This window comes from Eutrigla gurnardus, assembly GCF_963514095.1.
Source record: "Eutrigla gurnardus genome assembly, chromosome: 17".
Classification (NCBI taxonomy): Eukaryota; Metazoa; Chordata; class Actinopteri; order Perciformes; family Triglidae; genus Eutrigla; species Eutrigla gurnardus.
This window is the reverse complement of record NC_139928.1, coordinates 3,408,476-3,435,586: the sequence shown is the minus strand read 5'-3', so window position 1 is coordinate 3,435,586 and position 27,111 is coordinate 3,408,476. Positions and strand designations below refer to the sequence as shown.

At 44.6% G+C, this 27,111-nt stretch overlaps 1 protein-coding gene across 3 annotated transcripts; it reads left to right on the top strand.

Moving 5' to 3' along the window:
- Positions 1 to 2,173: 2,173 nt before the first annotated feature.
- On the top strand, positions 2,174 to 18,804 carry khdrbs1b (KH domain containing, RNA binding, signal transduction associated 1b). 3 transcript variants are annotated; one of them, XR_014598704.1, is made up of 13 exons: positions 2,174 to 2,519; positions 4,553 to 4,674; positions 6,111 to 6,227; positions 6,643 to 6,789; positions 8,683 to 8,816; positions 9,710 to 9,947; positions 10,257 to 10,324; positions 10,637 to 10,695; positions 11,556 to 11,755; positions 13,919 to 13,985; positions 14,236 to 14,288; positions 17,393 to 17,579; positions 17,984 to 18,804. XR_014598704.1 is itself a non-coding variant. In XM_084032743.1 (9 exons), the coding sequence occupies exons 1-9, from the start codon at positions 2,426 to 2,428 to the stop codon at positions 11,660 to 11,662; spliced, it is 1,086 nt and encodes a 361-aa protein (XP_083888869.1). In that variant the 5' UTR covers positions 2,174 to 2,425; the 3' UTR covers positions 11,663 to 12,922. The 3 variants fall into 3 exon arrangements, 1 of the variants encoding a protein (XP_083888869.1); XR_014598705.1 differs by having other exon boundaries at positions 17,393 to 18,804; XM_084032743.1 differs by lacking the exons at positions 13,919 to 13,985; positions 14,236 to 14,288; positions 17,393 to 17,579; positions 17,984 to 18,804 and having other exon boundaries at positions 11,556 to 12,922.
- Positions 18,805 to 27,111: the final 8,307 nt, after the last annotated feature.

Here is a 27,111-nt window from a genome sequence, read left to right as displayed (position 1 = left end):
TACAACTCCTTTTAGCCTCAGCTGTACTTGTTGTCCAGTGCTAATTAGCACGTTAGCCTGCTAACATACAGCATAGTGAACATGGTAAACATCAGCATGTAGCTGTGTCATTGCATCATGCCGACGTCGGATAAGTACGTACAGAGCCGGAAGCAAGCACGACTTGTCTTTTTATACTGCAGTTTGTAAAGTTTGCAGGGTGCAGTGAAACCTGCCATAAGGAGCTGCTAAGAATTTTATTAGTTTGACTTTTAGTGGAGTTTCAGAGTCCCATGATGCTCAAACTGCTGTTTCGCAGGCTCCTCTGCCCCAACAAGGATACAACTCCAGGGGAACTCTGAGTCTTTGCCATTTTTTGGAATCTTTTGGGCATGAAACACGATCAGAATCAAAGATCTGGAATGATGACGGCTTATATAAGCCTAGCCCCGATGTTTACCCCCCCCCCTTCCATCTGCCCCTGTTTACCCCAGACTGTGGCTCTGTATGTTAGGGGACAGGGGGAAGTCCACACAGGCAGAAGGCAAAAGCACGAGCTATCCGATTGGAACCCCTCCACCTGCCAAGAGAAGTAACTCTTCCTTTTTATGAGCCACTTGAAATTCAGCTCACACGCTGTCCATTCTGTCAATGACAAGAGGAGTGAGGACAACCTTGCAACCCCCCAGCACTAATAACACTGTAACGCTCCAAGATAGATCAAGCTGAACACTTATGGTTTGAGCGGGTCTTCGGCCTCCCATAAGTGTTTATCGCAGACAATTTTTTGCCTTCATTTGTTTTGAGCAGATGCATTCCTGGGCACAGCTGCGGTCGATCCTAATGGCTTTCACTGACAAATGACCTGCACTTTTTTTTGCTGTTTGTTCAAAGAGCATCCGCCTGCACATAATGCATGCTACACGGGCGCGTGTGCTTAAAAGACCACTACACAAGGAACGAGCTCTTCTTGCTTTGTATGCATTAGGCCCGCCCTAACCTCTGACCTTGCACTCCGCTCAGCGGCGTGACAGGTTCATTACCACCATGTGGTTCAGAGGAATCAATCCTTCACAGTCTGTTCCAGTCATTCTCATCGCCGCACTTTTCGCTAGAAGTGGAGAAGGGGGGGGGGGGGGGGGGGTGGAAAACTCAGTGTCATCAGCAACAGTTTCAGAGACGCGCTCTCTGTTATGACCAGCGCCGCCACTTAGGGGCAGTAGAGAGCCTGGAATGAGAGCAGCCCAACGGATCTTCAGGGCACACCGTCTGCACGGAGAATTAGATCAACAAATTAAACACAGAAGACGATGCCATCATCATTATCCCATTCACATCAATTAATACACATACTTGATATGAAAATGTATTATATTGCAGCACAAAACAAATACATTAAGAAAAATATTTGATTTGGAATATGATCTATCTATCTATCTATCTATCTATCTATCTATCTATCTATCTATCTATCTATCTATCTATCTATCTATCTATCTCCCGTGACCCTAAATACAGGATAAGCGGTAGAAAATGGATGGATGGATTATCTATCTATCTATCTATCTATCTATCTATCTATCTATCTATCTATCTATCTATCTATCTATCTATCTATCTATCTATCTATCTATCTATCTATCCATTCATTTTCTGCACAGGTGAGAATATACTGTCATAGCCGTGCTGATGCCCAAATAAACATCAAGATAAGGACACTAGACGCCATTAGACTATTGATCCCATATTCTTATTTCTTAATCAGTTGACCGTCACCATAATACAATAGTAATCCGTGTTTAACCGTTTTCCTATTGCCTTAGTTCCTCTAATTCTAGAAATATATGCCTAACTGTAAAAGCATTGCAATAAGTTCCCATGGGAGTTTTCCCTCATGTGCACGTGAACCCTGCCGTAAGGTCCCCAAATAACTACTTATTTTGGGCCCTTTATTATTATTATTATTATTATTATTATTATTATTATTATAACAGTAGGGTGCAGCGGGCGCGCACACCAGTATGATTGCGATAAGGTGGGATGGAAGGCGGCGCACATCATTAACACGCACACACGCACGCACGCACACGCACGCGCGCGCACACACACAGTAGGCGGCGTCACTTCTGAGCTCACTTCCGCCAGCTTGACTCGGACCGCTATTCTAGCCGTCTCTCCGCGCTTTTGTTCTCCCATTCCCCTCCAGTCGGTGCTGCTGAACGGAAGGACGGAGCTCGTCGAGTCTGGGAAGCCGCACAGACTCCAAGTTAGCGGACCGCGTCCGCCGCAGACCACGCCGCTCCGCCGCAAGCCAAGCGCCGTCCGCGCACAGGATACGCGACACTCCGTAGTTACATAACTGGACTACTTTTTTTTTATATTATTGTTTTGTTTTTTTTGCACCGAAACTGACTCCTTCCCCCCACCCCTTTTATCTAAAGTCAAAATGGAGAACGACGACAAATATCTCCCCGAGCTGCTGGCGGAGAAGGACAGCCTGGACTCGTCGTTCACGCACGCCATGAAACTTTTAAACGCAGGTAAAGTCCTTTCTCTCCTTTTGAAATGGTGTCAACGTTCAGGGTCTTTTATGTGCGGGGCGCCGCGCTGCTCGTGAACGCGCCCAATAATAACAACACGCACACCTCCGCGCCGTGATGGCCATGTGTTTCTCGGACGGGACGTCCGTTCAACCCGCGTTGTGTCGCAAGTTCACGGGACGACGTTAAACGGGAGACGCACCTTTGGTTCACCTCGGTAATTGTCGTTGGTCTCGTGCGGCTGCGGGTTGGAAGGGCTCGCGCAGTCTTAATTTAAAGGCTCGGGACTCTTATTTTGTTCGTGTGTTTTCCTGGCGCGTGTCGTTGCGCTGCACACTGGAAATGTGCGCGAGGTCACCCCGCTACTTTTCAAGCCTCGCGGCGGTGACGGACCTTCCAGTCCCGCTGCCCAAGTGTCCTTGAGCAAGAGACTGCAGCCTCGGCGGCTCCGGAGCTGCTACCAGTTATCACCTTGCGCTCTACCTCTGACATCATATTTATTTATTTTAATGTTTTCTGTGTACAGGTGTGACATAATGTGCCTTCTGTAGCACATGAGAGGCAACGTCACCACTGAGCATTACGGTGCTACGAAAGCACAATACAAGCTTCTACATAGGTGATTATTTTGTCTTGTCAGCATGTGCTTTTTAAAAAAAACTGTTCTTCCTGTAAGCCGGTTCCCTCCAGTCCAGCGTCTCAGCCACCGGACGGCTCAGCTGGTCTCAGTCTAACAGGGTGTGCACTATCTAGGCTTCATCTCTGCAAATGGAAAGTGAGGATGCTCCAGAAATACAAAGTGTGTCATTGTGTGCCTGTGTGGGTTCCCACGGGTTGACATTTTTCTGAGCCCCCCCCCCCCCCCCCCCATCCCCACCAGCACCCAGATCTGCAGCTGGTAGGCTCCGGTGTAGTTGACAGGTTTGCACATCGCAGGCTCGGGAATTGTCAGGGCCGGGAAAGAGGAGGTGTTTTTGAGATGAGGTGCCCTGGGTGCTGGGTGCCGTCTGCTGTGGGTGCCGGGTGCCCTGGGTGCCGGAGACCGTGGTGCCAGAGGTGCCGGAGACTGGGAAAAGCTTTTCACAAACATGCTGCGCATTTTTCAAAGTAGTGTTTTGGTTGGTTCAGGATTCAGGCTTTTTTTTCGATTTGAGGTCATTTATTTTCTTGATTATTTAGTTTAGGAAATTTCAAATAGTGAATAAATTAAAACAAAAGCTATGTGAGATGGAGAAAATCAAATGTTTCCCACCAAATGCCTCCTATTGAAATAGCAATGATATTGTAGGATTGACCATTAGTGATTTTTGCAAAAAAAAAAAAAAAAAATGTGGGTATAAAATCCTCATTAATGTGAATATAATAAACAAGGCAAATAACTCCTAAAAACCAGGGAAAGATAACACTGAATGGGAAAAGGTCTCGTCTCATATCACCATATCAATATATTCTCTATATTCTCCATCCCTATATCACAAGTTCACGCATTCAAGCATCACGAGACGTCGCCTCGGCTCTGTGACATCAGCAGTCTGAAAAAAACAAACAGATTTTGTTTCCGGCTACAGAAAAGCAACAAATCCTCGCAGTGAAGACGCAGCGAGCAGCGATAGATGGAGTTTGACTGAAAGGATTGTTTGAATGATCAAAGTAGACGCCTGTAAAACGGATTGGTTTTTAAGTGTTTCAGCTCGATTCAGCATCGCAGAGACACGCTGAGTGAAACGCATCACATGCACTCGTTCATCCCGTATTCACCTGGAAGCGCACAGGAAACGCTGACTGTCAGTCAGGAGTGTCCACTAGGCTCAGGATTGAAAAGCGAGCGATTGGGTGTCTGGGCCGCGACGGAGCTGCATTTGAAACTCGTTAATTTTTCAAACAAAGTTTGAGCTCAGACACCGAGGTGGCGTTTGACCTGCAAAATCTCGAAATCCGTGCTTTTATACATGTAAGAGCACACCGGCCCCAGATGTGCTTCGCCTCCCTGAATCTTGCACACTTTGCCTGAAACGATCCTTCTCCCCTTCTAGAAATCGACAGAATCCAGAAAGGCGAGACCAAAAAGGAGGCGGAGGCATACCTGGACCTCTTCACAACAAAGAACATCAAACTTAAGGAACGAGTGCTCATACCCGTCAAACAGTACCCGAAGGTGAGCTTTCTTTTTCATTTTTTCCTCCCCTTTCTTCATATTTTTTCCCCTTCTCCCTCCTCCTTGATTTAATTTATCCTGCAGCCGGGTTTCAATTACACAAAGCCACGGGGGTTACTTGGAGTCTAAAATTACTCCTCTCAACCTTGATCTCTAAGCTCCAGAGTATAATTACAGCTGTTACTGCCGCGTGTTTGTAACATGTCAGAAACAGATCAACATGTTCATATTCCTGGGGATGGGGCGCTCCGTATTGCAGTGCAATCCATCGTGCAAATATCTTCTGTAGGGCTGTAACGATACACCAAACTCACGATTCGGTTTGTATCACGATTTTTGACCCACGGTTCGATACAAATTTCGATATTATTTTTTTTTTTAATGTGGTGTTACTTACAGCTCATAGTGCTGATCTGGACCGGAAGTTATGTCGCAATTCTGCCTTCTCGTGGCACGAGACAGGTTCGTGGATCCGAGTGTCGCGATTTCAGCTTCGATACGTGTATCGTTACAGCCCTAATCTTCTGTGAATGTTTCTGCTCAGAGTGAACAGTTAACTTGATCGTCTGATCTCGGGTTGTATTCATCCTTTGGTCTTACTTCACCAGACTTGACCCGGGCCATGCCGCCTGCATGGGCGTCTCCCGCCAACCTTTCACAATGTCCAGAATGTTTCATTTCACTTCTTTATAAATGTAATTATTTTTGACAGAAACACGTATGTAAATCATACTATTCACAATTAGATGCCAGTACTTGAATTTGTGGATCCATGCAACAAGTCATTAAGGCCCACAACACTGTCCTGCAAATATTTCAGAATAAAAGATTAGTGTTAAGGCCTAACCAGGGGCAGGGGTTGCAAAATTAGCCTCAGCTAGAAACCTGTATGCATGACATATTTTGTATTTTTTATGAAACAATGTTCAATGTTTTGTCCCTGCTCAATAAATGTCTAAGTAAATAACATAAAAATAAAAACCGAAAGAAGGGATCCCACAGGTAGGCTATGCTAGAGGGCTTTTATTTTGAAACTGGACATGTTGAGTTAAAAATTAAATATCAACTTTTTTCCCCCTATAGATACAGAGATTGAATCTGTATTGTTATTATTGTTGCTGGTATGATGTCAATATACTGTCACGGATCGTTTTCACTGAGACCTCGGGCTCTTCCTGTTAACATGACAAAATAAAAGCACCAGGTTCTGCCACCCACGTGCAGGAAGTGTGGCCCCGGACTTTAGTTCCAGTCCGCTGCTTCAGACATGACGGGGCTAAATGAGTGGGTTCCTTCCTTTTCTGGTCAATCTACTAGTCTGGGGCTGCATTATGTGCAACAATACCGTCAGCCATTCCTCCTCCGCTCTGTTGTTCCTAAACCTGCCTCTGCTTTGATCGCCGGGCTAATCTTGTTCTGCTTTTCATTGCCATTAGTTCAATTTCGTGGGGAAGATTTTGGGACCTCAGGGCAATACAATCAAACGTCTGCAGGAGGAGACCGGAGCCAAGATCTCAGTGCTGGGCAAAGGATCCATGAGAGACAAATCCAAGGTAATACACTCTCTCACACTCACAAACACACTCACACATCTGGTGTTACACACCTGTGAGAAGGGAACCTGAAGCCATAACACACCTGGCCTCGACTTGAGAGGGCTGTCGGGCAGCGAGCCCAGACGGAGTCAAACTGGCAGGATAGCCGGGGCGAACGTCGACGTAAAGCCAAGGGCGTCCACGCACTCGCACATCTGTTCCAGGGATCTTCAGGATCTGCTGCTGAACCTGTTATCTGCCGCGTTTGATGTGATTATTAGGTTATATAAAGGAAGGGAAGACCACGCTGGTGCTCGGTGCCCTCTGAGGCGGATGAAATGCGATTGCTTCTTGCATAATTCATTTAATTTCAGAGTTGGCTGCGTGCTCCCTTTGACTCCCTGACACGTCTGTGATGTTGCCCTTGTCTCAGGAGGAGGGGCTGAGGAAAGGCGGCGAGCCCAAGTACGCCCACCTGTCTATGGAGCTGCACGTATTTGTGGAGGTGTTCGCCCCCGTGCCAGAGGCCTACCTGCGCATGGCACACGCCATGGAGGAGGTGAAGAAGTTCCTGTTCCCCGTGAGTCCCACTCTGCCACCCTCGCCTTGTTGTTGTCCGTGTCGATGTTCCTGGAGCTGCTTCTCACATTTATTGTTTGCGTCTAATTAGCCATTGGTAATGCAGTGAACAGTGTTGGACACTAATGTATAACATGATTTCCCCGGTCACGAGTAGTGTGAGGCATTCCTAATGAATGAATCCACGTGATGCACCTGTTTAAAGCTGGCCCTCGGTCTGCCAATAAACAAGAAGTTTGACACGACACAATCACAATTTGCAATACACATAATGTTTTTAGTACTTTAACGAGACGAAATGAGGACTTGGAGAGTCACAGCTGTCCTGTTGTTTTTGTTGCGTTGGCTGCAGTGACGTCTGTGAGCTTTGGTTAGAGCTGTGGAATGTGAAATCATCCATCTTTGCTACATCTAAGCCTTCCTCACCCTCGGCTGTCCATTCACTCTGAAGTCTTTCATCCTCACTGTGTAAACGAGCATAAGCGGTCCCCATGGAAACGGTGGCACCACGGCTCCACTATTGTACATATCACTTTGGCAGTCAAGTAGCCGTAAGAAGAACTTCTTCGAAACGTTCCCGTTCTTAGCGAGACCGTTGTTGTGCAAACGTAGCCGTAAACTGCACAGAAAACGACCTCATCTGCGCAGGTAGCAAGGGGGCTGGCTTGCGATATTGTCGCAAACCGCCAGGGGGCGCTGTTCGAACACCGTCGGGACATTTCTATACCGCTGCCTTCCTACTGACAGTAGCTCATGTCAAAGCAGGCCAATAGATGCCCATATACGTTGCAAGTACTATAGAAGAGATAATGACTTGGGTCAAAGGTGAGATGAACTGGTAGCAATGCTGGCATCGCAGTGCTGTGTAACTAAAGAAAAAGCCGTGCCCTGCAGAACCTGCCGTCACAATTACAGCCTGTAATCTGTCTAGTGATTGACTGCTTTTATCTGGAACCGAGCTATATTTGAATAAAGGCCTTGGTGCTCAGAGAAGGGGACATGTGACTCGTTGGTGAGATGTTTGACCTGCTGATGAAGACCTCCGTGTCTAACCGCCGTCACTCCCCCTCCTCGCTCTCCGTGTCCACGAGCGCTCGCAGTAGAACATCCTGGCAAACAAGCCAAAACAAAACCGCCATCAAAATGCCCAAATCCAAAAGGCTAAAAAATAAACCATCCTTCTGTTCCTGTGATGAATCTAAAAACCTTGATGGGTGAAGACATGTCACCCCGCTGGCTTGTTGAATCTCTTTGCTTGAGATTAATCTGTTACCAGTCGAGCGCTTTGTTTACTTTTTGCTGCAGATAACTTGAAAACTGTGGTCTACGCTGCATATTCTCAGTATCCATCTCTTCCCCCCTTCCCTTAGTTAGAGCTCCGTCCTCATTCAGGGGGCTGATTCATGACAAAGAATCGATCGGGGTCACAGTGCAGCGCTGCGATTGCTCCCCCAAGAAAGGCGGCAGCGGATTGTGTTGTGGGATTTGTGCAGCTCAGACGGACAGCCTCACTAATCCATGCCACCCCATCGTGTTGGGGCTGTTTTAGTGGATGAAATCATGTGAGCGTTGATGCGGTCGGAGCAGTGGTTTACATTTTGCACGTGACGGAGAGACACAGGAAGACGGGGGAACCTCCCCCCGGCCCCCTTCTCTTTAACACTGAGTCACTGACACCGAAGGACGTTTTCTTCCACTCGCTCCGTTAGCCAATAGGAGGACGCCGTGTTGTGAGCAGCTCTGGAATTGTGTTTCGCCCTTGCTTTAAAAAAAAACAAAACAATGTTCTTCCACATTTTGCTCCCCTCTTCTGTCTTTTGTGCTCTTGTTTCTCACCCTCTCTTCTTATTTTCTGTGCGTGTGTGCACTTGTGTGTGTGTGTGTGTGTGTGCAGGATATGATGGATGATATCTGCCAAGAGCAGTTCATGGAGATGAGCTACCTGAACGGAGGCCAGGAGCACGGAGCAAGAGGCCGAGGGGGCCCTCCGGTCAGGGGCCGCGGAGTCCCTCCTGGTGGAGCACACAGGTGTGGAGACGCACACACACACACACACACACACACACACACACACATACAGGGTTTCTCATATAACCGCTGCTCGGTCACAGAGGTTTAAATGAGAATGCAGAGCAAAGCTGGAGGCAGCATTTCATGAACTCCTCTTCTTCTTCGTGTAATTAGGTAGTTTTCGCCTTACTTGTGTCGAGGTTGTGTGTTTGACGTGAGATAGTTGGGATGCGCCGAGAATAAAGCACACACGACTGTGGTCCGAGTGTCAGGGAATCTAAATCAAAAGCCAGCTACACAAAAGAAAGTCTAAATGCTCCAAAAGTCGGCTCATGTTAGGTGTCTTTGATGAAGATGTAAAGAATCACACAGAATAGAGACATTTACACCCGGGGCGTTCTTTTCCTGCGATGAATTCACAAGTCAATGTATTATAACATTCTTTTTAATGTTTTATGTATATACTTTCTGACACAACGCAAATATTACGCGGTGAAAAAAAGCCATGTCATTTTTATTTCCGGATCACAATAAGTTGATTGTGATGACATCAAAGAGCTGCCTCGCTGATTACATTATATAACACTACATTAACCAAAAATACTCTTTCTAAATATTATTATACTTTATACAAGATCTTATGATTTATGATCATCTTATTTAAGAGTATTTCACTAAAAGAGTAGTGAGTAGTTATATTTTTTTCTGAGTAAAATATAAAACTCTATTCTAGTATCTTTAAGTGCCATTTTATAAGATTATGAGCATATTTTGATTTTCATTGGGATAATATTGTAAATTGCACTTATTTGGGCCATGAACTCTGGGTGAGAAAGTGAAATGTCTCTAAAAAGGCAGAACTATTCTTTCATGTAGAAGAACATGCATTAACCCAGCGTCCTCCTCCCCAGGGGCAGGGGAATGCCCCCCCGTGGGGCTTCTGCCAGGGGAGGTGTCCCTCGAGGCGGCCCCGCCAGAGGAGGCGCCGTGAGGGGCGTCCCAGCAGGCCGAGGAGGACCTCCAGCAGCGCCTGCGAGGGGAGCCTCGGCACCCCGCACCCGGCCCCCAGCTGCCGGACCCCCCCAGAGGATGGCACATCCACCGCCCCACCAGCACACCCCCACCGCCACCGAGAGCTACGAGGAATATGTAAGCACACGGAGCGCTGGAGGATGGTTTCATCCCCTTTAGTTTCCATGTGGCTGACCTCAGCACATCCTCATACAAACAGTCATGAAAAACAGGGAACCAGTAGAATAACTGCTAAAAGATGACTTTCCTCCCCTCAATGAACTTGTTGTCGGCGAGTTGCTCGCCCGTCAACACATAAGACATAAGTGATCTTGCATGCTCGAGCCGTGTCTGCCTCGGTGCAAGTGTGGTACTTTGGGGACATCTTGACATTCATGATTCATGAAGAGACCCCCCAATCTCACTCTGGTCTCCTTCCCTCTCCAGGGCTACGATGAGAGCTACGCAGACACGGCCTACGACTCATACGACAGCTACTACAGTCAGCCGCAGGCGTGAGTGACTCAGTCGCCTCTTTGCTTCACACCTGCTTCTCACACACACACACACACACACACACACACACGGATTGCCTCGTTGCTCATTTCACTCAGTCATTCGAGAGCAGCACAGAAATAAGCGCTGCTAGTAGTTGGTGTTTCATGGTTTGGATGGCAGGGACTAAGGCGTTCTAGAAGAGAGCTTTGATGTTATTCATGGAAGCCAATTATCATCCCCCCAGACATTACAGTCAGCAGCTACTTGATGTTTCCCAAAGATTAAAAGTAATGTTTTTTCTTCTTCTCTCCCTGTTTTTTGACCACCAGAGAGCCAGAATATTATGACTACGGTCACGGAGAGTCGACGGAGTCCTACGAGTCGTATGGTGAGGGGAAAACTTAATTCAACAATGATTTAATACCGTTGATTAAGATGCTCAATATAGAAAGTTGACCAAAAAAAAGTTAGCTCAAAATGTATTTATTGTATTTTTGTATTCCCAATAGTATGCAATATTTCTCCACATGTTAATATGAAATGAATTTGCACTTATTGATGAGTTGATTTATTTGTATAATTTGTCAAATTTAGAAATATTTATAGGCCACCATAGTTGACTTATTGGAGTTTGATTTTATGGATCACCAGTCAAAATGAGAATTCAAAGATACTTCAGTCAAAGGAACCCTGTGGTGGTTTTGACTACAGGTGGCGCTATGGAGTAATATTTTGCCTGTACCAGGCAATGCCAGGCAGAGTCCTGCCAACAGTTTCATATTATTCCAACCTGGTATGGATAAGCTGATTGATATTATGGTATCGATATTATGGTATCTCAAACTACTCATTTGTTATCGATTCCTTTAAAAAAAAAAAAAAAAAAAAAAGGATCTACAATAAAGTTGTGCAAATACATATGCAGCCAGCTTCATTGCTTTCAGCGGTCATTACAGCCCTGACGAATGTAGCTGGCCCATGTCACATGGCTGTGGCAGCCACTGTGACATCAGAGACCTAGTTAAAAGCATGATGCATTATTTGTGATGATAAAGTGACATGCGCAGCAACATGTGTAACCACTCAAAACATTTAAAAACAACACAGAAGGAAGTGATAGTGATGATCAATATCTGCATTGTTAAAATTGTAACAAAGATTGCGTTTTGGTTTGCTGGGATAAATATGGACTGGTTTGAATCCAAATTGAATCGTAAACGGTTTTGTTTTTGTGTGCGTCCTCTCCAGGCCAGGATGACTGGAATGGGACCCAGCGGACGGGTACAGGGAAGGCCCCGCCCCCCTCCAGAGGTGCCAAGACGCCTTACCGGGAGCACCCATACCGACAGTACTGAAGCGGACTCACCACCCTTAACGCGTCGCCCTGACTACCGCCTGTCTACCGCCTGTCTACCACGGCAGCTCTCGCTTTAAGCAGCCCGACAAAAGTAATTGTCCGTTTTGTCTTTGGTTTGGTCTTTTCCTACACTGGACTTTATACGAAAGAGCAAATTGGGAACTGAAAATCGGAACTGGTTTTTGAGATTTGACCGCAAACCCCCCCCCCCCATCCCCCTACTTTGTTGCACCTGCCAACCACCTAGCGAACCACCAACCGACTACGCAAAGCGGCTTTTAGATGGGTTAGAGAGGAGAAGTTGGCGACCCCCCCTTTCTTTTTCTTTTTTTTTTCATTTAATTTTTTTATTTATTTTGCTGTATTTCTTTCTCTGACCCTTTTTAACCCCCTCTGGCTTTTTTTTTTGCATTGTTGATCTTACATTTTTAACTGTTTTGGGAGTAGTCATTTCTAGTGGAATTAGTGGCTCATTACCACACTTGTCTAAGGAATACATTTTAATTGTTTTTTAAATACAAAGAATCTGTCGAGGGTCAGTTGCAGATTCCCATTTAGGCTACATTTCAAAATTCTGTTAATATAGCCGAATAAAATAACTTATAAACTTTCAATTATGTAATATAGAAACAAAAAAGGAAAATCAATCATAAATTAAGTGACGGTTAAAGAATCAATGTTAATGGAATCAGTACAATTCATTCTTGATGGTTTGTTTTTAAATAGTTCTAAAACGTTGTCCATTTAGACTTAGGCAGCAATATTTGTCATTGTACTTTAGAGTTTTGAAATATAGCCCTAATAGACACTGTTGAGATGGACTGTCCTCATATCCTCAATTTGTTATACATGTTAAAAATTAATTTTAAGATTCTGAAGACAAAATGTTTGTTTAATGAGGACACGGCCCGAGAGGTGGCCCCGTGTTCTGCTAAAAAAAACAAAAAAAAAAAACAGTCCAGGTCTTCATTTTGTGATCTGATTCTCTATAAACTGCATGCTCAAAAAGTACACAAAGGATTGGGACAGAAATCTCCACATGGGTCTTCTCTTTCTACAGAGAAGGGATCCTGCAGCTCAATCCGAACTCTTGTACATATTTTTAAAACATCCTAACTGTACTTATTCTGCCACTAGTATCTGTACCCTCTCCATTAAAATGCATTATGCTACATGTGTAAGCTTGCCTAAATAGGTTACTAAATCTGTCCAAAAGATGTTTTGCAGCAGTTTGTCAATAAAGCTTAGTTTGTTTTTTTATGAAACTTAACTTGCTTTATTTGTTTCCTGTCCTAGTAAAATTCTGAAATGGCCTTTTTTTTAAACAACCTCCAGCAGTCAGATGTAGGTGTTGTCATTTGTTTCTCATTCAAAACCGCATTTTAAATCTAAATGAATGTATTGCCGTCTGGAGACTTTAACCCTACTAAATGATGTCTTGATTGATTATCAAAAGAGCACAACTTATTCTCTCTCTCTCTTTCTATACTTTTTAAAAAGGACCCAGAGGTAAGACCTCTAAAATAACCTGGATAGCTTCCTAATGTGTATAGAGTTCTAAAGCATTGAATGCCTGGGTATGTATAAGACTTTTTCAATCCTCTTACCTGTGGTCGTAATCGTTAATGAGAATTGCTTTTATAGCTGAAAATTAACTGAATTCAAACCACCATTCAGGTCTAGCCTTCATTGTCACGAATGACGCTGGCGCGGCGGCTACTTTTAGTACAGAGTAATGGCAGTGCAATGGAGAGGATGGTTATAACCTAGAGAACTCCACTGTAAAGGTAACCTAACCCTAAATGTTTAATTTCGTAGTGTGTTTGATCCATTGACATAAACTTGCTGGTAAATGCGTACAGTTTCTTTAAAATATCATCACAGTCATGGCAACAACAAAAAAAGAAAAAGAAAAAAGAATCGACTCAAAAAGTAAGAAAAACGTAATGTACCAAAATAACTGTTCTGTGTACTAACAAAATACATTAGAGTAGTGTTAATGCAACTCTTGCTAAAATGAACAGAGCCAAATCTATGTCCATATCTTCTGTACAGTTGACCTGCTGTTACTTTTTTATTTGCTTACTGTAATATGTTAAAAAGGTTCTGCCTGTACAATGTTATACAAAAAAAAAAACGAAGAGAGCTTGAGTTGCATGAGCATATCTTCTCCTCTAGACATTGCATGATCTGTCTCAAGTTTCTCCCCGTGTTTTTAGACGTGGTATTGATTTGGGCTCTGTCCTTCCTTCAGGCACAGCCATCGGTCAGCGAGCGCCGGAGACGGACGAGTCTGCTGAAGTGACACTTACAGACCTCAGGTTGGTTCCATCAAAGAACCGTACCGGCTGCCTTCTGCATCCTGAAGCACATTAACGTTCAGCCTGCATATTCACTTTCCATGCAGATTGATTTTTTTTTTAATTCTACCTTCCAGGCAGTCGTTAGTGTGCGTTTGTACAATATGGAACAACTTGCATGAAATGTGTAATCCATCACAAAAAACAAATGCAGCTTCTTCATTTTAATACGTTTACCTTAATTTCCTTTTCTTTTCTTTTCTTTTTGCAGCAAGTGCAGCTCATAATGGAACCTTTCCCTGTTCGTGGATGCTGAGATTTCAGGTTTGGCTCCAGACAGTAGTTTGACTTTGTCTTTCTTTTGTCTTGTACGGCGATTATGATGCTACAGCTCGGGTGATATGACGTGATTATTGTGGTTGGCCACGGTAACAGAACCATATTCATTATGTAACACCTCTCGCTACATAAAGTCTCTGTGGCTGCGTCTGGGCTTCACGCCACTGTTGTAGTTTATTGTAGAAAAAGTAGCATCATGCAAGCATGCTTCTAATTTAGTGTTATGATATAAATATCTATGGTACTGTTAGATTGCTGCTCGTTATCCCAGTTGCGTGTGGGAAGAGTAAACCGTAGACTGAAGGGCAAATGTTGTTTTTGAAAAGCTAAACGCCAACAAATATGCGTTTTTTGCATTTACAGAGAACTTCATATATTTATATCGATGTGCATCTTTTTCTTCAGCTTTTTATGGATGATAAATTTGTACAATACTGTCAGTAGAGGAATTTCAATATCTCCCAAAACTACTACAGCCAGCAGCCACTTAGCTTAGCTTAGCATAAAGACTAGAAATGAGGGTGCTAATGGCAGACTTGTATGCAGCGAGCCATACTAACTGGGGGGTAACCAAGGACTGGTCACTTCCTGTATTCTCCTATGGTTGCTTGGCAACCGGTCCCAAGAAATGGGCTGTATGTGAAATGACTCACTACCCACTCTATAGTGGACTCAAAGTATCCCACAATTCATCTTGAAAAGTAGTGTTCAAGCGATGGTACCTAACCAAGCATTATAGACCATGATGCATTGCACTGATGGAAAATGACAGACATGAGAAGCGAATTGAGACAAATCCATGAAAATGTATTTAAAATGAGTACGGTCAAAAAGTACTTTGAATGTATTTATTCATTTGGGAAAATACTCTGACGGCTTCCACAACGCCAGCGTATACCGGTCCTTTCTTTCTTACCTTTCACATTAATAGACCTAGACCTAACTGTGGCATCATAACAATACATTGGCTTACAATATGTATTCATCATGAAAAAGATATACATGTCAGTATACATGTCATGGATGGTCCACCAGCTGCCGTTGATCTGGCAGATTTGAATTGTGACTTATGGTGTTTTTCCATTACACAGTCACGGCACAGCACTACACGGCACGGCCGATTTTGGGTGTTTTTCCATTACAACATAGTATCTCCTCGACGTGGGTGGGGTCGTCATACCACGGCTGCGAAACTGCCGTGACGTCATTTACGCACGATGCACGCACAAAACCGTGTTGTGCCGTCGAGCTCCCTTTGAATTCTTTCTTCGGCCACTAAAGAGAGGAACGTGTGGACCTCGTTGACCGACCATGGCGTTGACTTTCTCTGCGATTCCATTTTTCTCGAGTATGACAGGTTACGTGTTGTCGCAGAGCAGCCGGTTTTAAAAATGCCGGGGTTGAGTTGTGTTTACAGTCTGGTCGGACGTCGCACTTATGACGCTTCCAGTCACGACACTCGTTGGCCAATCCGTGTAAGGCAGTCAGCTGACGTCACGTTTTAGTGGAGCTCCGGCCCGCTTGGAACCAGGGCCGAGGCGTTACAAAAAAAGTACCCTAACCCTAAGCCCAACCCTAGTGGAAATGCAAAAAAAATGCGCCGTGCCGTGACTATGGAAAAGCCCTAATAGTTAACGGCACAGAGAAAAGTGGTTTTTACTTTGCCATAGAAGTCGGGTAGTGAGGGGTGATGGGTCCGTCAGATGTCTCCCTGTAACTGTTTTTTACAGTTGATCTTACCTTTTGGCTGTAGCCTCATTTGCTCTACAATAACAGTTAGTCATGAAGTTTTCCCAATATTGCCTCAGTACTGCTTTTCAACAGCGGAAATCTCCACTAAGGAGAGTTGTAGACCCAACTTTTAAAAGAAGTGATGGATTAGTCATTTCAAGCTGTAATGTGAAGTATACACAATTTGTAGGTAATGGTCTAAAGCATTCAAAACCACTGGTACGGTCCTTTTTTTCTTCTTTTTTTTTTTTACATCTCCATTTCCCCAAAATACCATTGTGCAAGAACCCCCCCAGCCCCCCGGGCATTTCAGCCGGTGTAACATTATGCAGCTGCAGCAGCAACGTTCATGATATTCACAGCATTTCAAAGGTTGGCTGATTCTGATGATTGCCCAGCTCCTGTAAGTGGCCCAGCTCTTGACAGTCCCTGCGAAATTGGTGTTCGGCCAGCCGCGTTAGCCTTCAGTGAGTCAGAGCGAGGGAGGGAGCAAGGGAGGGAGGACGCGACGGCAGTGTCAGCGCGGTCCGGGGGGAAAGTGACTAATGAGGATCCGTAGCTCAAGGCTCTCTGACAGCAGGAAAACGGGGGAGCGAGGCGACTCCGGCGATTCCCGGAACGGAACCGGCAGCAGGAGAGAGGTGTCAGAGGGATTTCTAGTGATGTCCTGTCCTCGCCTTGAAGGCGGGGAAAAGTTAAACGAAGGCTCGGAGGGAAAAAGAAAGTAATGCTGGGTGAATTGGCGGCCAGACTTTTGAGGAACGTATCTGTCATTGGTATTTTAGTGAGGGAAGCTGGATAACGAACCATTTAAGAAGTCGGAGACGTGTTCGGATGGAAAGGTCACTCGCTTGTTGAAGAACAGGTTTCACACAACTGCTGCCAGTTTTTAGACGCGCAGGAGAAGAAAAGAAAATCCTTATTGTGTTGATAAGATGGCTCATTGCAAATTTGGGATATTTAATTATTTACTATTTATTTCCCTTGTAGGTTAAAAGAGACACGTCTGGTTCTCATTAGCTGTTAAATGTCACGTAAAAATACTCAAAAAGTGAGACCTGCGACCACATGAGCCGTTGATTTAAATATTAATGCGCTAATTCAAAATCTTGCCGGTAATTATGTCTCACACTTAACAAAATGTTGCTGTGCTGCTCTTGAAGAGCTGTGCTACTTGGCAGGAAAATTACCTCGTAATTATTACAGCCGCTACTAAAAAATGAAATTGTTTTTTCTTGCCAAACATCGCTTCTTCTCCGTCGTTGAATCATCGTAAAGTCGGAGGATTTGCATTTTAAAGGAGCAGCGTCCTGTCTTCATGTGTAGACTCATCCCTGTGGTTTCTGTCTCCTCCGCAGTGACGCTGTCAACGTGACGGAGGTGGTGATGCTTTCAGGGCCCCTTGTTAAAAGGAGTGGCCCAGTTCTGTTCCTGGCGGGGGGGGGGGGGGGGGGCGTGGTGGGCTGGCCTCCAAGCGACCCACCGGAGCCAGCTGACGAGGAGCTGACCCAGACTGCCACGGGAACCGGAGCAAGACTGCAGCTGGTCAGCGAGACACAGAGGAGATCCAGCATGAATAGACTTGGACTCTTTCTCCCATTCTACACTTCATGTCTATATTGAATTACTGTGCATTATGTAATTATTTCTCACACACTGAAGACACCCACTTGATTGCTTGATTCCTCTGCTGATTGCACGCTGCTTTACACACAGCTTCCCCCTTCCAACAAATGTAATTGTCACAGACTAATTCCCCATAAAATGAGCGCTCCTGTTATAGCAGGCTGTGAAATTGTTTTTAATTTCTATTAACCCGTGAATTAGACATGAAACAGCGTTGCTCACTTTTTGTTTGCAAGACAAACCGTATTCTCCCGTTCAGAGGGAGAATTGTGTGACATCTGCGTTTCCAATCATTTGTATTTATTTATTTGTGTGTTATTTAGTATCCGTGCTGTGTTGCTGCGTGGAACCGGACTCGGTGCTCCAGAGTTAAAGATGCCCCGAGAGAGAGGATCGCTATCTTGCTGCGGCCGCATTCACCGCGAGCATCACACACACACACACACCCCGAGGATATCGAATGCTAATGCCTATTTGCATGAACTCGCATGTAGCCTCGCTGCAAAATGTGCAACACTTTCAGAAAGTGAGGCCGGGCTGCTCAAGGATGATGATTGGTAGACGGAGCGGGCGGGGGGGGGCTGCATGTGAGGAGGTGACAGAGGGCGAAGGCAGACATTACTAACTCCCCCTCCTTCCATCCTTCCATCCATCCATCCATCCATCCATCATGCCTCTGTTGATTTGATTCCCCTCTATGCCATTTTCTGCCATTATCACTGATGATATTACGACTGCCCGTGGTGCTGAGTTACATTTAGAGGTCAGAACTGTACTTTCCTGTATTAAAAGCAGATCTCTGTCCCGATTCGCTGGTCAGAGGCTCCATTTGGTTTATTGAAAAAGCTAGCAGCTTAGAGGATAGAGCATTAGATATTAGGATCGGAACCATCATTTGAAATGAAACGTCAACAGGCCATATCCAAAACAGATCATTTCTCAGTCTATGCGCTATTATGTCTAAAATAATGATTTCTGTGTCTCCGGTAATCTAATGAAAGATAAGTGATGGTGTGGAAGCCTTCTCCTTTTTGTTTGAATCGATGGAACTGTCAAGAGCACATGGGGTTGGAAAAGGAAAGTAAATGTTGCTGTGCAATGATCAATAAAAGCAGACTTGAATATGAGCGAGCAGAGTGTTGGTCTGTGATGTTTCCGCCTGTCTGCACCCACGTCAGTGCTCTCAACTGGCGTGGTGCTTTCACGCAGCACTGCGTGGGAGAATGTATGGAATAAGGTGAGAGACTGGAGGCCAGTCTGTCTCTTGGGGGGTGGGGGGGGGGAGAGCGTGTTAAAATGGTGGGTGAGTGTGAAGAGGTGGAGATGCTGTGGGCAGATGAGGTGGACAGCTGGATTGCAGATTTACACCGTCGGAGGAACATCGCACACTGCCGCCTGTGAAAACGGTGACAATCAGCCTCCCACTGCTGCACATCAGCTGCTGCTTCATCAGGAGGCAGTGATCCAGGCCACTTATGGTGCTTTGAGTTGACCCCACCCACACACACACACACACTGATAATGAGGGACAATTTCTTGGGAGGCTCTGCAGATCTATGGGAAGTAATTAGCCGCCTGTGCACTCTTATGTTCATAGAAGTGTGGCATCAAAACATAAGACTGATGATCCTATAACAATGAATTGATCCTAATAACCATTATTCTTCACTACAAGTACAGAGACCATTCTGTTGATACAGTAGCATTTACTAAAAAACTACAGTTACCAGCTGTGATGGGAAGTTATTGAACGACCTGGTGAAAAACATCGTCTCCAATATTCTAATATCCCCAAAACTTTATGGTTAGTTTGATTCCTTCCGGGGTTTTCACTGCCATCTATCAATGCCTTTCCTGATGGAGATGGATGAACCTGGTGGATGTTCAAGTGGACATTATAGCTATTTTCTTGTGAACTTGTTTTGGGGGCTCTTAATAATAATAATAATAATAATAATAATAATGCATTTTATTTCAGGGTGCCTTTCTTAATACTCAACACTCACTCTTATGGTGCATTCCTTTGTTGTTTTCGGAGGGGCTTTAAGGCCCCAGATTCTTTGAATACATTATTCTATTAATCATATCTCATAAACTTAAGCGGATTGTTGCCCATTTTTACTAATTTATTTTTATTTTATTAATATTTTATTGTCTGTTGTATTTGTGTGCCTAACCATATTTATATTCTGCCGTCAAACACACTGTAAAGTGTTGTTTTTAAAGGTGCTATTTAAATAAAGTTAATAATAATAATAATTCATTTAATTTATATAGCGTTTTTCAAGGACCCAAAGTCCCTTACAGAGGTAGATGGACATAGTAAACAAAGATAAAACATAAGTACAGAGATAAAGCACAAATAACAAGCAAACAAACAAAGATAGTGAAAAACAAAAACACGACAGGGAAAACAAAGCGGTAGTGGGGCGTAGAGTTGTTATTATTATAAAACTTGGAGATGTTTAGTGTCAACAAATGGTCTCACATGCTCACTTGTTTTGTTGGAAGGACTTTCTGCTTGTTCTGCGTTGCTTCATGAACCATTTTAATCGCTGAAACTTCAGCGCTCGCACACATTCATATTTAAATGCTCCTCTCTCGCTTTTTATTTAGGTCTTCTCAAGCCTTTATTAAGTAGAGCAGCGAACTTTTGAAAACTAAATGTTGATGTTTGCACAGGGACTTGGTACCCGCTCTCTCCTGTGCTGCGTCGTCACGGATGGCGGGGTGCTCTGCGGGGGCTGGAGTAGACAAATTAGGCCAGCTATATAAAGTGGGTGAATGTTACTTTTGAAATTGGTTGCCATGAAGACTCACTAGATGCTGCGGAGCAAAGTCAGATACTCCAGGAGCAAGTCTGCGTGCAAGCAAGAGACTGGGAGTTTGTCTCGGATTGTACATCAATGAAAGAGAAGAGAACAGTGTGTACGCAGAGACAGGGGGGGGGGGCTTTACATCTGTGTGTCGGAGGAAAATGTCAACCCTGTCATGTTTCCTGAGTAACATTCATCAAATTGCGAGATCGCATTTAAAGAGCAACACAGCTGTGGTTTTGGTGCAGTTTGCAATCTGAAAGCTGACGACAGGCAGACCTTTCACTAATCCCGCTGATATTCAAAACGCCGGCACCTTCATGGGTTCAATTCTCATATCCCCCTCCCCCTGTTGGCGAGCCGAGATCAACGAGACTTGTGCTTTTACTGAAGTGGGCTTTTTACTGCTCGGGTTCAGGCGTGAGGAGAACCGGCAGAACGGAGCTCAAACCGGCCCGACTCGCGTCTTTGTCACGTTGGATCCATCCATCGTCTACCGCCTATCCTGTATCCTGTATATCAAGTCTGTCACAGGGAGACATGAAGAGACAGACAGGTAACCAGTCTATCATGGGGAGACATGAAGAGACAGACAGGTAACCAGTCTATCACAGGGCTGACATGTAGAGACAGACAGGTAACCAGTCTATCACAGGGAGACATGAAGAGACAGACAGGTAACCAGTCTATCATGGGGAGACATGAAGAGACAGACAGGTAACCAGTCTATCACAGGGCTGACATGTAGAGACAGACAGGTAACCAGTCTATCACAGGGAGACATGAAGAGACAGACAGGTAACCAGTCTATCATGGGGAGACATGAAGAGACAGACAGGTAACCAGTCTATCACAGGGCTGACATGTAGAGACAGACAGGTAACCAGTCTATCATGGGGAGACATGAAGAGACAGACAGGTAACCAGTCTATCACAGTGAGACATGTAGAGACAGACAGCTCCATCCTGCATGTCTTTGGACTGTGGGAGGAAGCTGGAGAACCCGGAAAGAACCCACAATAACACAGGGAGAACATGTTAACTCCACACAGAAGGAACCCAAACTGGAATCAAACCCGGGACCCTCGCTGTGAGGCGACAGTGCTACCACGACACCACCATGCAGCCCGTCACGTTGGATTTTCATCAAAAATAATGGAGTTACTTTTAACACCTGTCTGGTCTTTAGGAGAAGTCTTTGGTCAGGAGGCTGAATACGTTCTGAAGAAAAGGACGGAAACATCAAGGTCTGTTGAAAGAGGGCGTTTGGACGCTAACTGGCGGACTTCTTCTCTCCAGACCGGAGGAGATCTTCTCACTTGATCCAAGTTTCAGTTGCTTTGGCAAAGGTCGGAGCTACACATCTTCATACCCTCGCCAAAAGATTATCGTATGTGCGATGGGAGACGAGCCAGGTAAACAGGTTTGGCGGCTTTGAGAAATGAATGCTAACTGGAGCCAAGTGAAGTCAAGTGTTGCCATTAAGTGATTTCCAATTCAATAAACTTCTACGAACCCCTGAACTTGTTTCTTCGTTCTGGCAAACCGGCATTTCAAACACAGGAAGCAAGCAAATTAAATTGTGGGAAACATCAATCCCGGGAGTCTGGCTATGCTTTCTGGTCCAGCAGAGTCCGCTGAGGTCCTGACCGATGCAGACTGCTAACTGGCCTGATGCTGGAAACACCACATTGTAGCTCCACCTGCCCGCTGTGTGACTGCTCAACTACTCCTGCTTTCTGGTCTACAGCGACGTGGTTGGGATGGATCCATCTCGGCGTGGCTGTGCCTGCTGCCATGGACTACTACTGTTGATACTATTGCTTCTGTTAATGCCACCACTACTGTTAATGCTACTACTACCATACTACCAACACCAAATGCAGTTGGAACCCAAGGGCCTGGGCTGCACGAGATTTCTGCCTAAGGCAGTTTTTTCTGGCCACTGTCGCTGTAACGCCCCTGTGTTTGTTGACTTTGAACTTGTGTTGACTCTTGAAATTTTGAGGGTATTCTAGTCCTGCTCAATGTGTTAAGTGTCCTGAGATGACTTCTGTTGTGATTTGACACTATAAATAAAGACAGGTACAACTGCAGAGCAAAAACTCCTGATTATTAAATATTCTTTATCTACTATCCTAGAAGCTGATCAGTAGGAAGCAACATTAAATTAATTCACTATTTAAATATGTCAGTGTTGAATTTACGGCTTCTGGTGGTTCCACCCGAGGGGCCAACAATCCATGAATGCAGGTGTAGATGGACCAGATGCTCATTTATCATCAGATCCATGTTGTCTGGAGATGCTGAGGGGGGCTTCGCTGCCCTGCGGTGGGTTCGCTTTGTGCTGCCTCCAACAGACGCTCCTAATGAAATGGTTCTGTTTGGGTTATCTGTGATGCGTCGACAGGGCTCTATCCCATTGTTTTGTATTGGAAAATGTAAAAGAGCATCACAAAGGTTGATAGTAGTCTGTAAACATGAAAAAACAACGTTGACTGGTCCTGGTCTTCATCGTTCTCACAATCGGGGCACCACCTGTGGATCGGACAGGACTTTGTAGAGTTCACTTTAAGGACTCTAATGACGACTATTAATAAGTCAACAACCAATAAATACAATTTCGATGAATCCATCTCACTTCCTCTTGAAATATTTATCGTTGTATTCTGCTCAGAAGAAATATCCAGGGATAACAACTTCATGATTTAGGGGTATTTATTGACTAACTAAGGATTAAACCAGTGTCTGTATCTCTCACAAATCAGAAAATACTGTCAACAGCCATAAAAAAGCCATGTTTTTAGTAATAAAATGTTCTATAGGTCAGTCTGAATAATATTTGAACAAACCCCTCCGCATAAAGCTTCAGAATATAGATAGGAATGAAAGTGGTACGTTTGCTGGATGTAAGTGCTGCTGAAGTGGAGATTTCTGGCTCAGAGCCTGAGAGAAAGTATTTTTGAGAAAACAACCTTTTAAGATAAGTATTGTGAAATATCATCCATTTGACAAGAAACTACAGATGAAGTCTGAAACCAGCTGATTCCAGGCATTAAAGTCCGGCCGAAACGTGTTTCATATCCGGCTTATTTCTGAATGAAGCGGGAGGCGGGGCTTAACGTTGGGAGGAATTTGATTTGATGGTTGAAGAGATGAACTCACAACCTCCTGCAGCTCTGTGCTGAGCCGGAGCTGCAGATTGGTTGACGGATGGATGTCATGATGGTGTAGGTTGAGATTGGTTGGTGCTAGCTGATACGAGCACGAGTCAGATTTAGTTTTGGAGGAAGAAAAAGATATCAGATCGAAAAACGCGTTATTGAGGACGCGGCTATCTAGTCATTGTCTCCCTGATTCCTCGACCTGCAAATGTGCCCGTTTCTTTTTGTACACATGAAGAAGCTCATATATCAACGCCTGTTTAACCTTTTGCTCCTACACAAACTATTATTGAGTAGTTTAATTCTACTTTTACTGTATTTCATACCATAAAGTTTCCTTCCAAAGGAGTCAAATTTGAACGTAGATTGCTTCTGGCTGACTGGACACACACTCACAGTCACACTCACACACACATGCAACACTTATCTTGCCCGATTATTTATGTATTTCTCGTACCAAGTCGGGTGTGTATGACGGCCTATTAGAGCCAATAAGGAGAAGAAGAAGAAAAACGAGAGAGAGAGAGGCGGGCATTATTCGAGAAAAAACGTTTCTTTAAAACTAGCAAATTTATGACTTAAGAGTTGCATTTGTGACTTTATTATAGATGTCATAGGAAGTAAACACGTTGCTTGACCAGATGCTGCTGTTTTTCTCTGAATATTGCACCTATCGGCTCCTTTTTTCTTTTTTTTCCCTACAGTGGCCCTAATATCATCGTAGGTGTGAGCACGAGTTGTTAATTATAACATTTTGACTCCCTCATTTCTCTCCAATTTCCCCTTCGATTCCTCCCCTGCACGCTCCCAATTCCTCCCTCTAATGTCTGCCCCTCTCTCTCCTCTCTCCCATCTCATTGTGCTCTGCTTTCCTTGTTAGCTCGGCTCGGGTCTCTCACCTCTCATTAGCGTCTCCTCCGCTGACTAGAGGCACCTGTCCTCGGGTCCCACTGCGGATATCTCGGCTTCTGTTTAAATCAATTTCCATGTTAAATAGCTGCTGGAGGGTGTCGGCGGGCGGCAGTGGGAGGCGGCGGGGGGCGGCGGGCCCGTGGTCGGGCATGGATGGAGGCCGGGGGTGGGTGGTGGACGAGGCTGAAACATTACAACGAACCACAACTCTTTCACACGGCTGACCCTCCCGGCTGATGCACAGCTCCTGTCTTGTTCTCTCCCCCTCACCCACCCTGCTTTGGCCTTTTATCACTGCGTGTTCTCCCCTTTGGCTTCTCTCTTTCAGTTTACTTCCCTCTCTGTCCTTCTTCTTCCTCGTTTTTTTCTTTCTGTCTGGCTTCCATTCTCCCAGCGCAGCCCAGGGCATGTTCTCATTTCAGATGAGAGCTAAAAAGAGTTGTGACAAGGTGGTGTGTGTGTGTGTGTGTGTGTGTGTGTTTGGTCTCTCCATTTTGCAAACTGGGAGTTGTTTCTCTATTTCCCCTCTTTGGCTAAAATGACTCCAAGTAGGCTTATCTTTAAAAAAAAAACAAGCATGTAATCTGATTACTACATGTTACGGGTCATTGGCATTACCATTCTTTTTCAGGTCGCCCAACTGACACGCAGACTGAACTCCTTTATTCAACTCATTATTCTGCCATTACAAACAACCACAATGGCCTCAAATAACCTTGTAAAAGGTTTTGTCTATTAACTGAAATGTCATTGTCTCTCTTTCTGAGATGAGATGTAGTGTCCTCTTTTAAAGATGGGGGGCAGGATTAAAGGTGAAAACTGACAAACGTGGTCACGGCTTCATTTACTGTAACCATGCGATACTTTGATGTTAGCATTGTAAGGCCATTTCTCTCTATTCAGCTCTTTATTCTTTAAAATCTCGACACATCACAAATAAGTTTCAAATGACTCCACCACATGGGGGACTTCGCCATTGATTCTGTTGGTGATTTTCATGGATGGGGTCTGAAGGTGCAGCTGGAGAGTGTCCGCTTTGGGGACCTCCAGAATTGCACCTCTCTTCTTTGCAGTTGTGTTTCTGTTGGCTCTTGGATCATGACCTTCAGCACGCACTGGGGCAATTTGAGCAGGCCAAGGGAGTTCACATATCTCGGGGTCTTGTTCACCAAATGGAGCATGAGGTGCACGGCCGGTTTGGTGCTGTGATGTGGCCGTTGTACCACACCATCGTGGTGAAGAGGAAGCAGAGCTGGAAGGCGGCGAAGCTCTCGATTGAGCAGTCCATCTACGTAACGACCCCCAAATATGGTCTTGAGCTCTGTAGTAAGCAGGCAGCTACCTCCGGTTCTGAAAAGTGAAGGCAACGCCCTTAACCTTGCATTCTGTCTGAGTCTATTACTATGAAGTCTATTATTTCAGTCACATTAAGCCAAAACATGATGATTTTACGAACATTTTTACTGTATAATTTTGTTGCCTAAAGTTAACTATGTAGTTCTTTTGGGGGGTTGTTCATAAGTGCACTTTAGTTAGATGGGAACATCATTTTAGAGGAGACAGAGTTGTTATTTCTGGAGAAAACCATTTTGTTCATTAAGGATTTTCATTGAAATGTGGGCTGTTTTTAAAACTGCCCTTCACATATAATATATATATATATATATATATATATATATATATATATATATGTTCTTCCAAATGATTGAATTAGCTTGTATTTGATACAAATGAACTTTGCCTTGTGCTAAGTACTGCACCAAACTGGATTCAGCTTGACATGATCCATGGTTACATGAGCGAAGAAGCATTGTTTTTGTTGTGTGTGTGTGTGTGTGTGTGTGTGTGTGTGTGTGTGTGTGTGTGTGTGTGTGTGTGTGGAGGGTGGAGAGTACCGACAGCTACTCACACTGACTCATCTAATAACGCCCAACAAGCATTCTGAGCTATTGTCACTAAGTATAATTACGGCCTTGTCCCAGATTAGTGAAACACAATGCAAATGACTTGTTAATCACTCAACCGTGTGTATTTGTGTGTGTGTGTGTGTGTGTGTGTGTGTGTGCATGTTTGTGTGTGTGTGTGTACCCTGGTGTGTGTTACGGCGGCATCCACCATGCTAGTTTCCAGCGAGTACTCCATCTGATGAGATTAAAGATAAATTACTCCCCATTTAATCCCTGTGTAAAGGAAATGAGCCTGCTTGCAGATAAACCCTTCACCTAAAGACGCATAATATGGTGTGTAAGCAGTAGCCTATGCTCGTTTAACATGCACAAACACTTCTGCAGATGCATATCAAGCAGACACACATACGTGGTCTGACATGATGGATAATGTCACCGACTCCAAAATAATATCCCCTGGGAATGTTTCACTATCACTTAATAATTCAATATTTGCGTGTACAGTGTGTTTTTTCGTCTTCTTGCCTCACGGGAGGAATTCATTATAAATCACTCCAGCTTAAATAAACTCATGCCCTCACACTACAGCTTCCACAGAGTATTGGATTTGGATCATGGCCGACACTGGCTTAATATCCACCAGCTGAGAGGG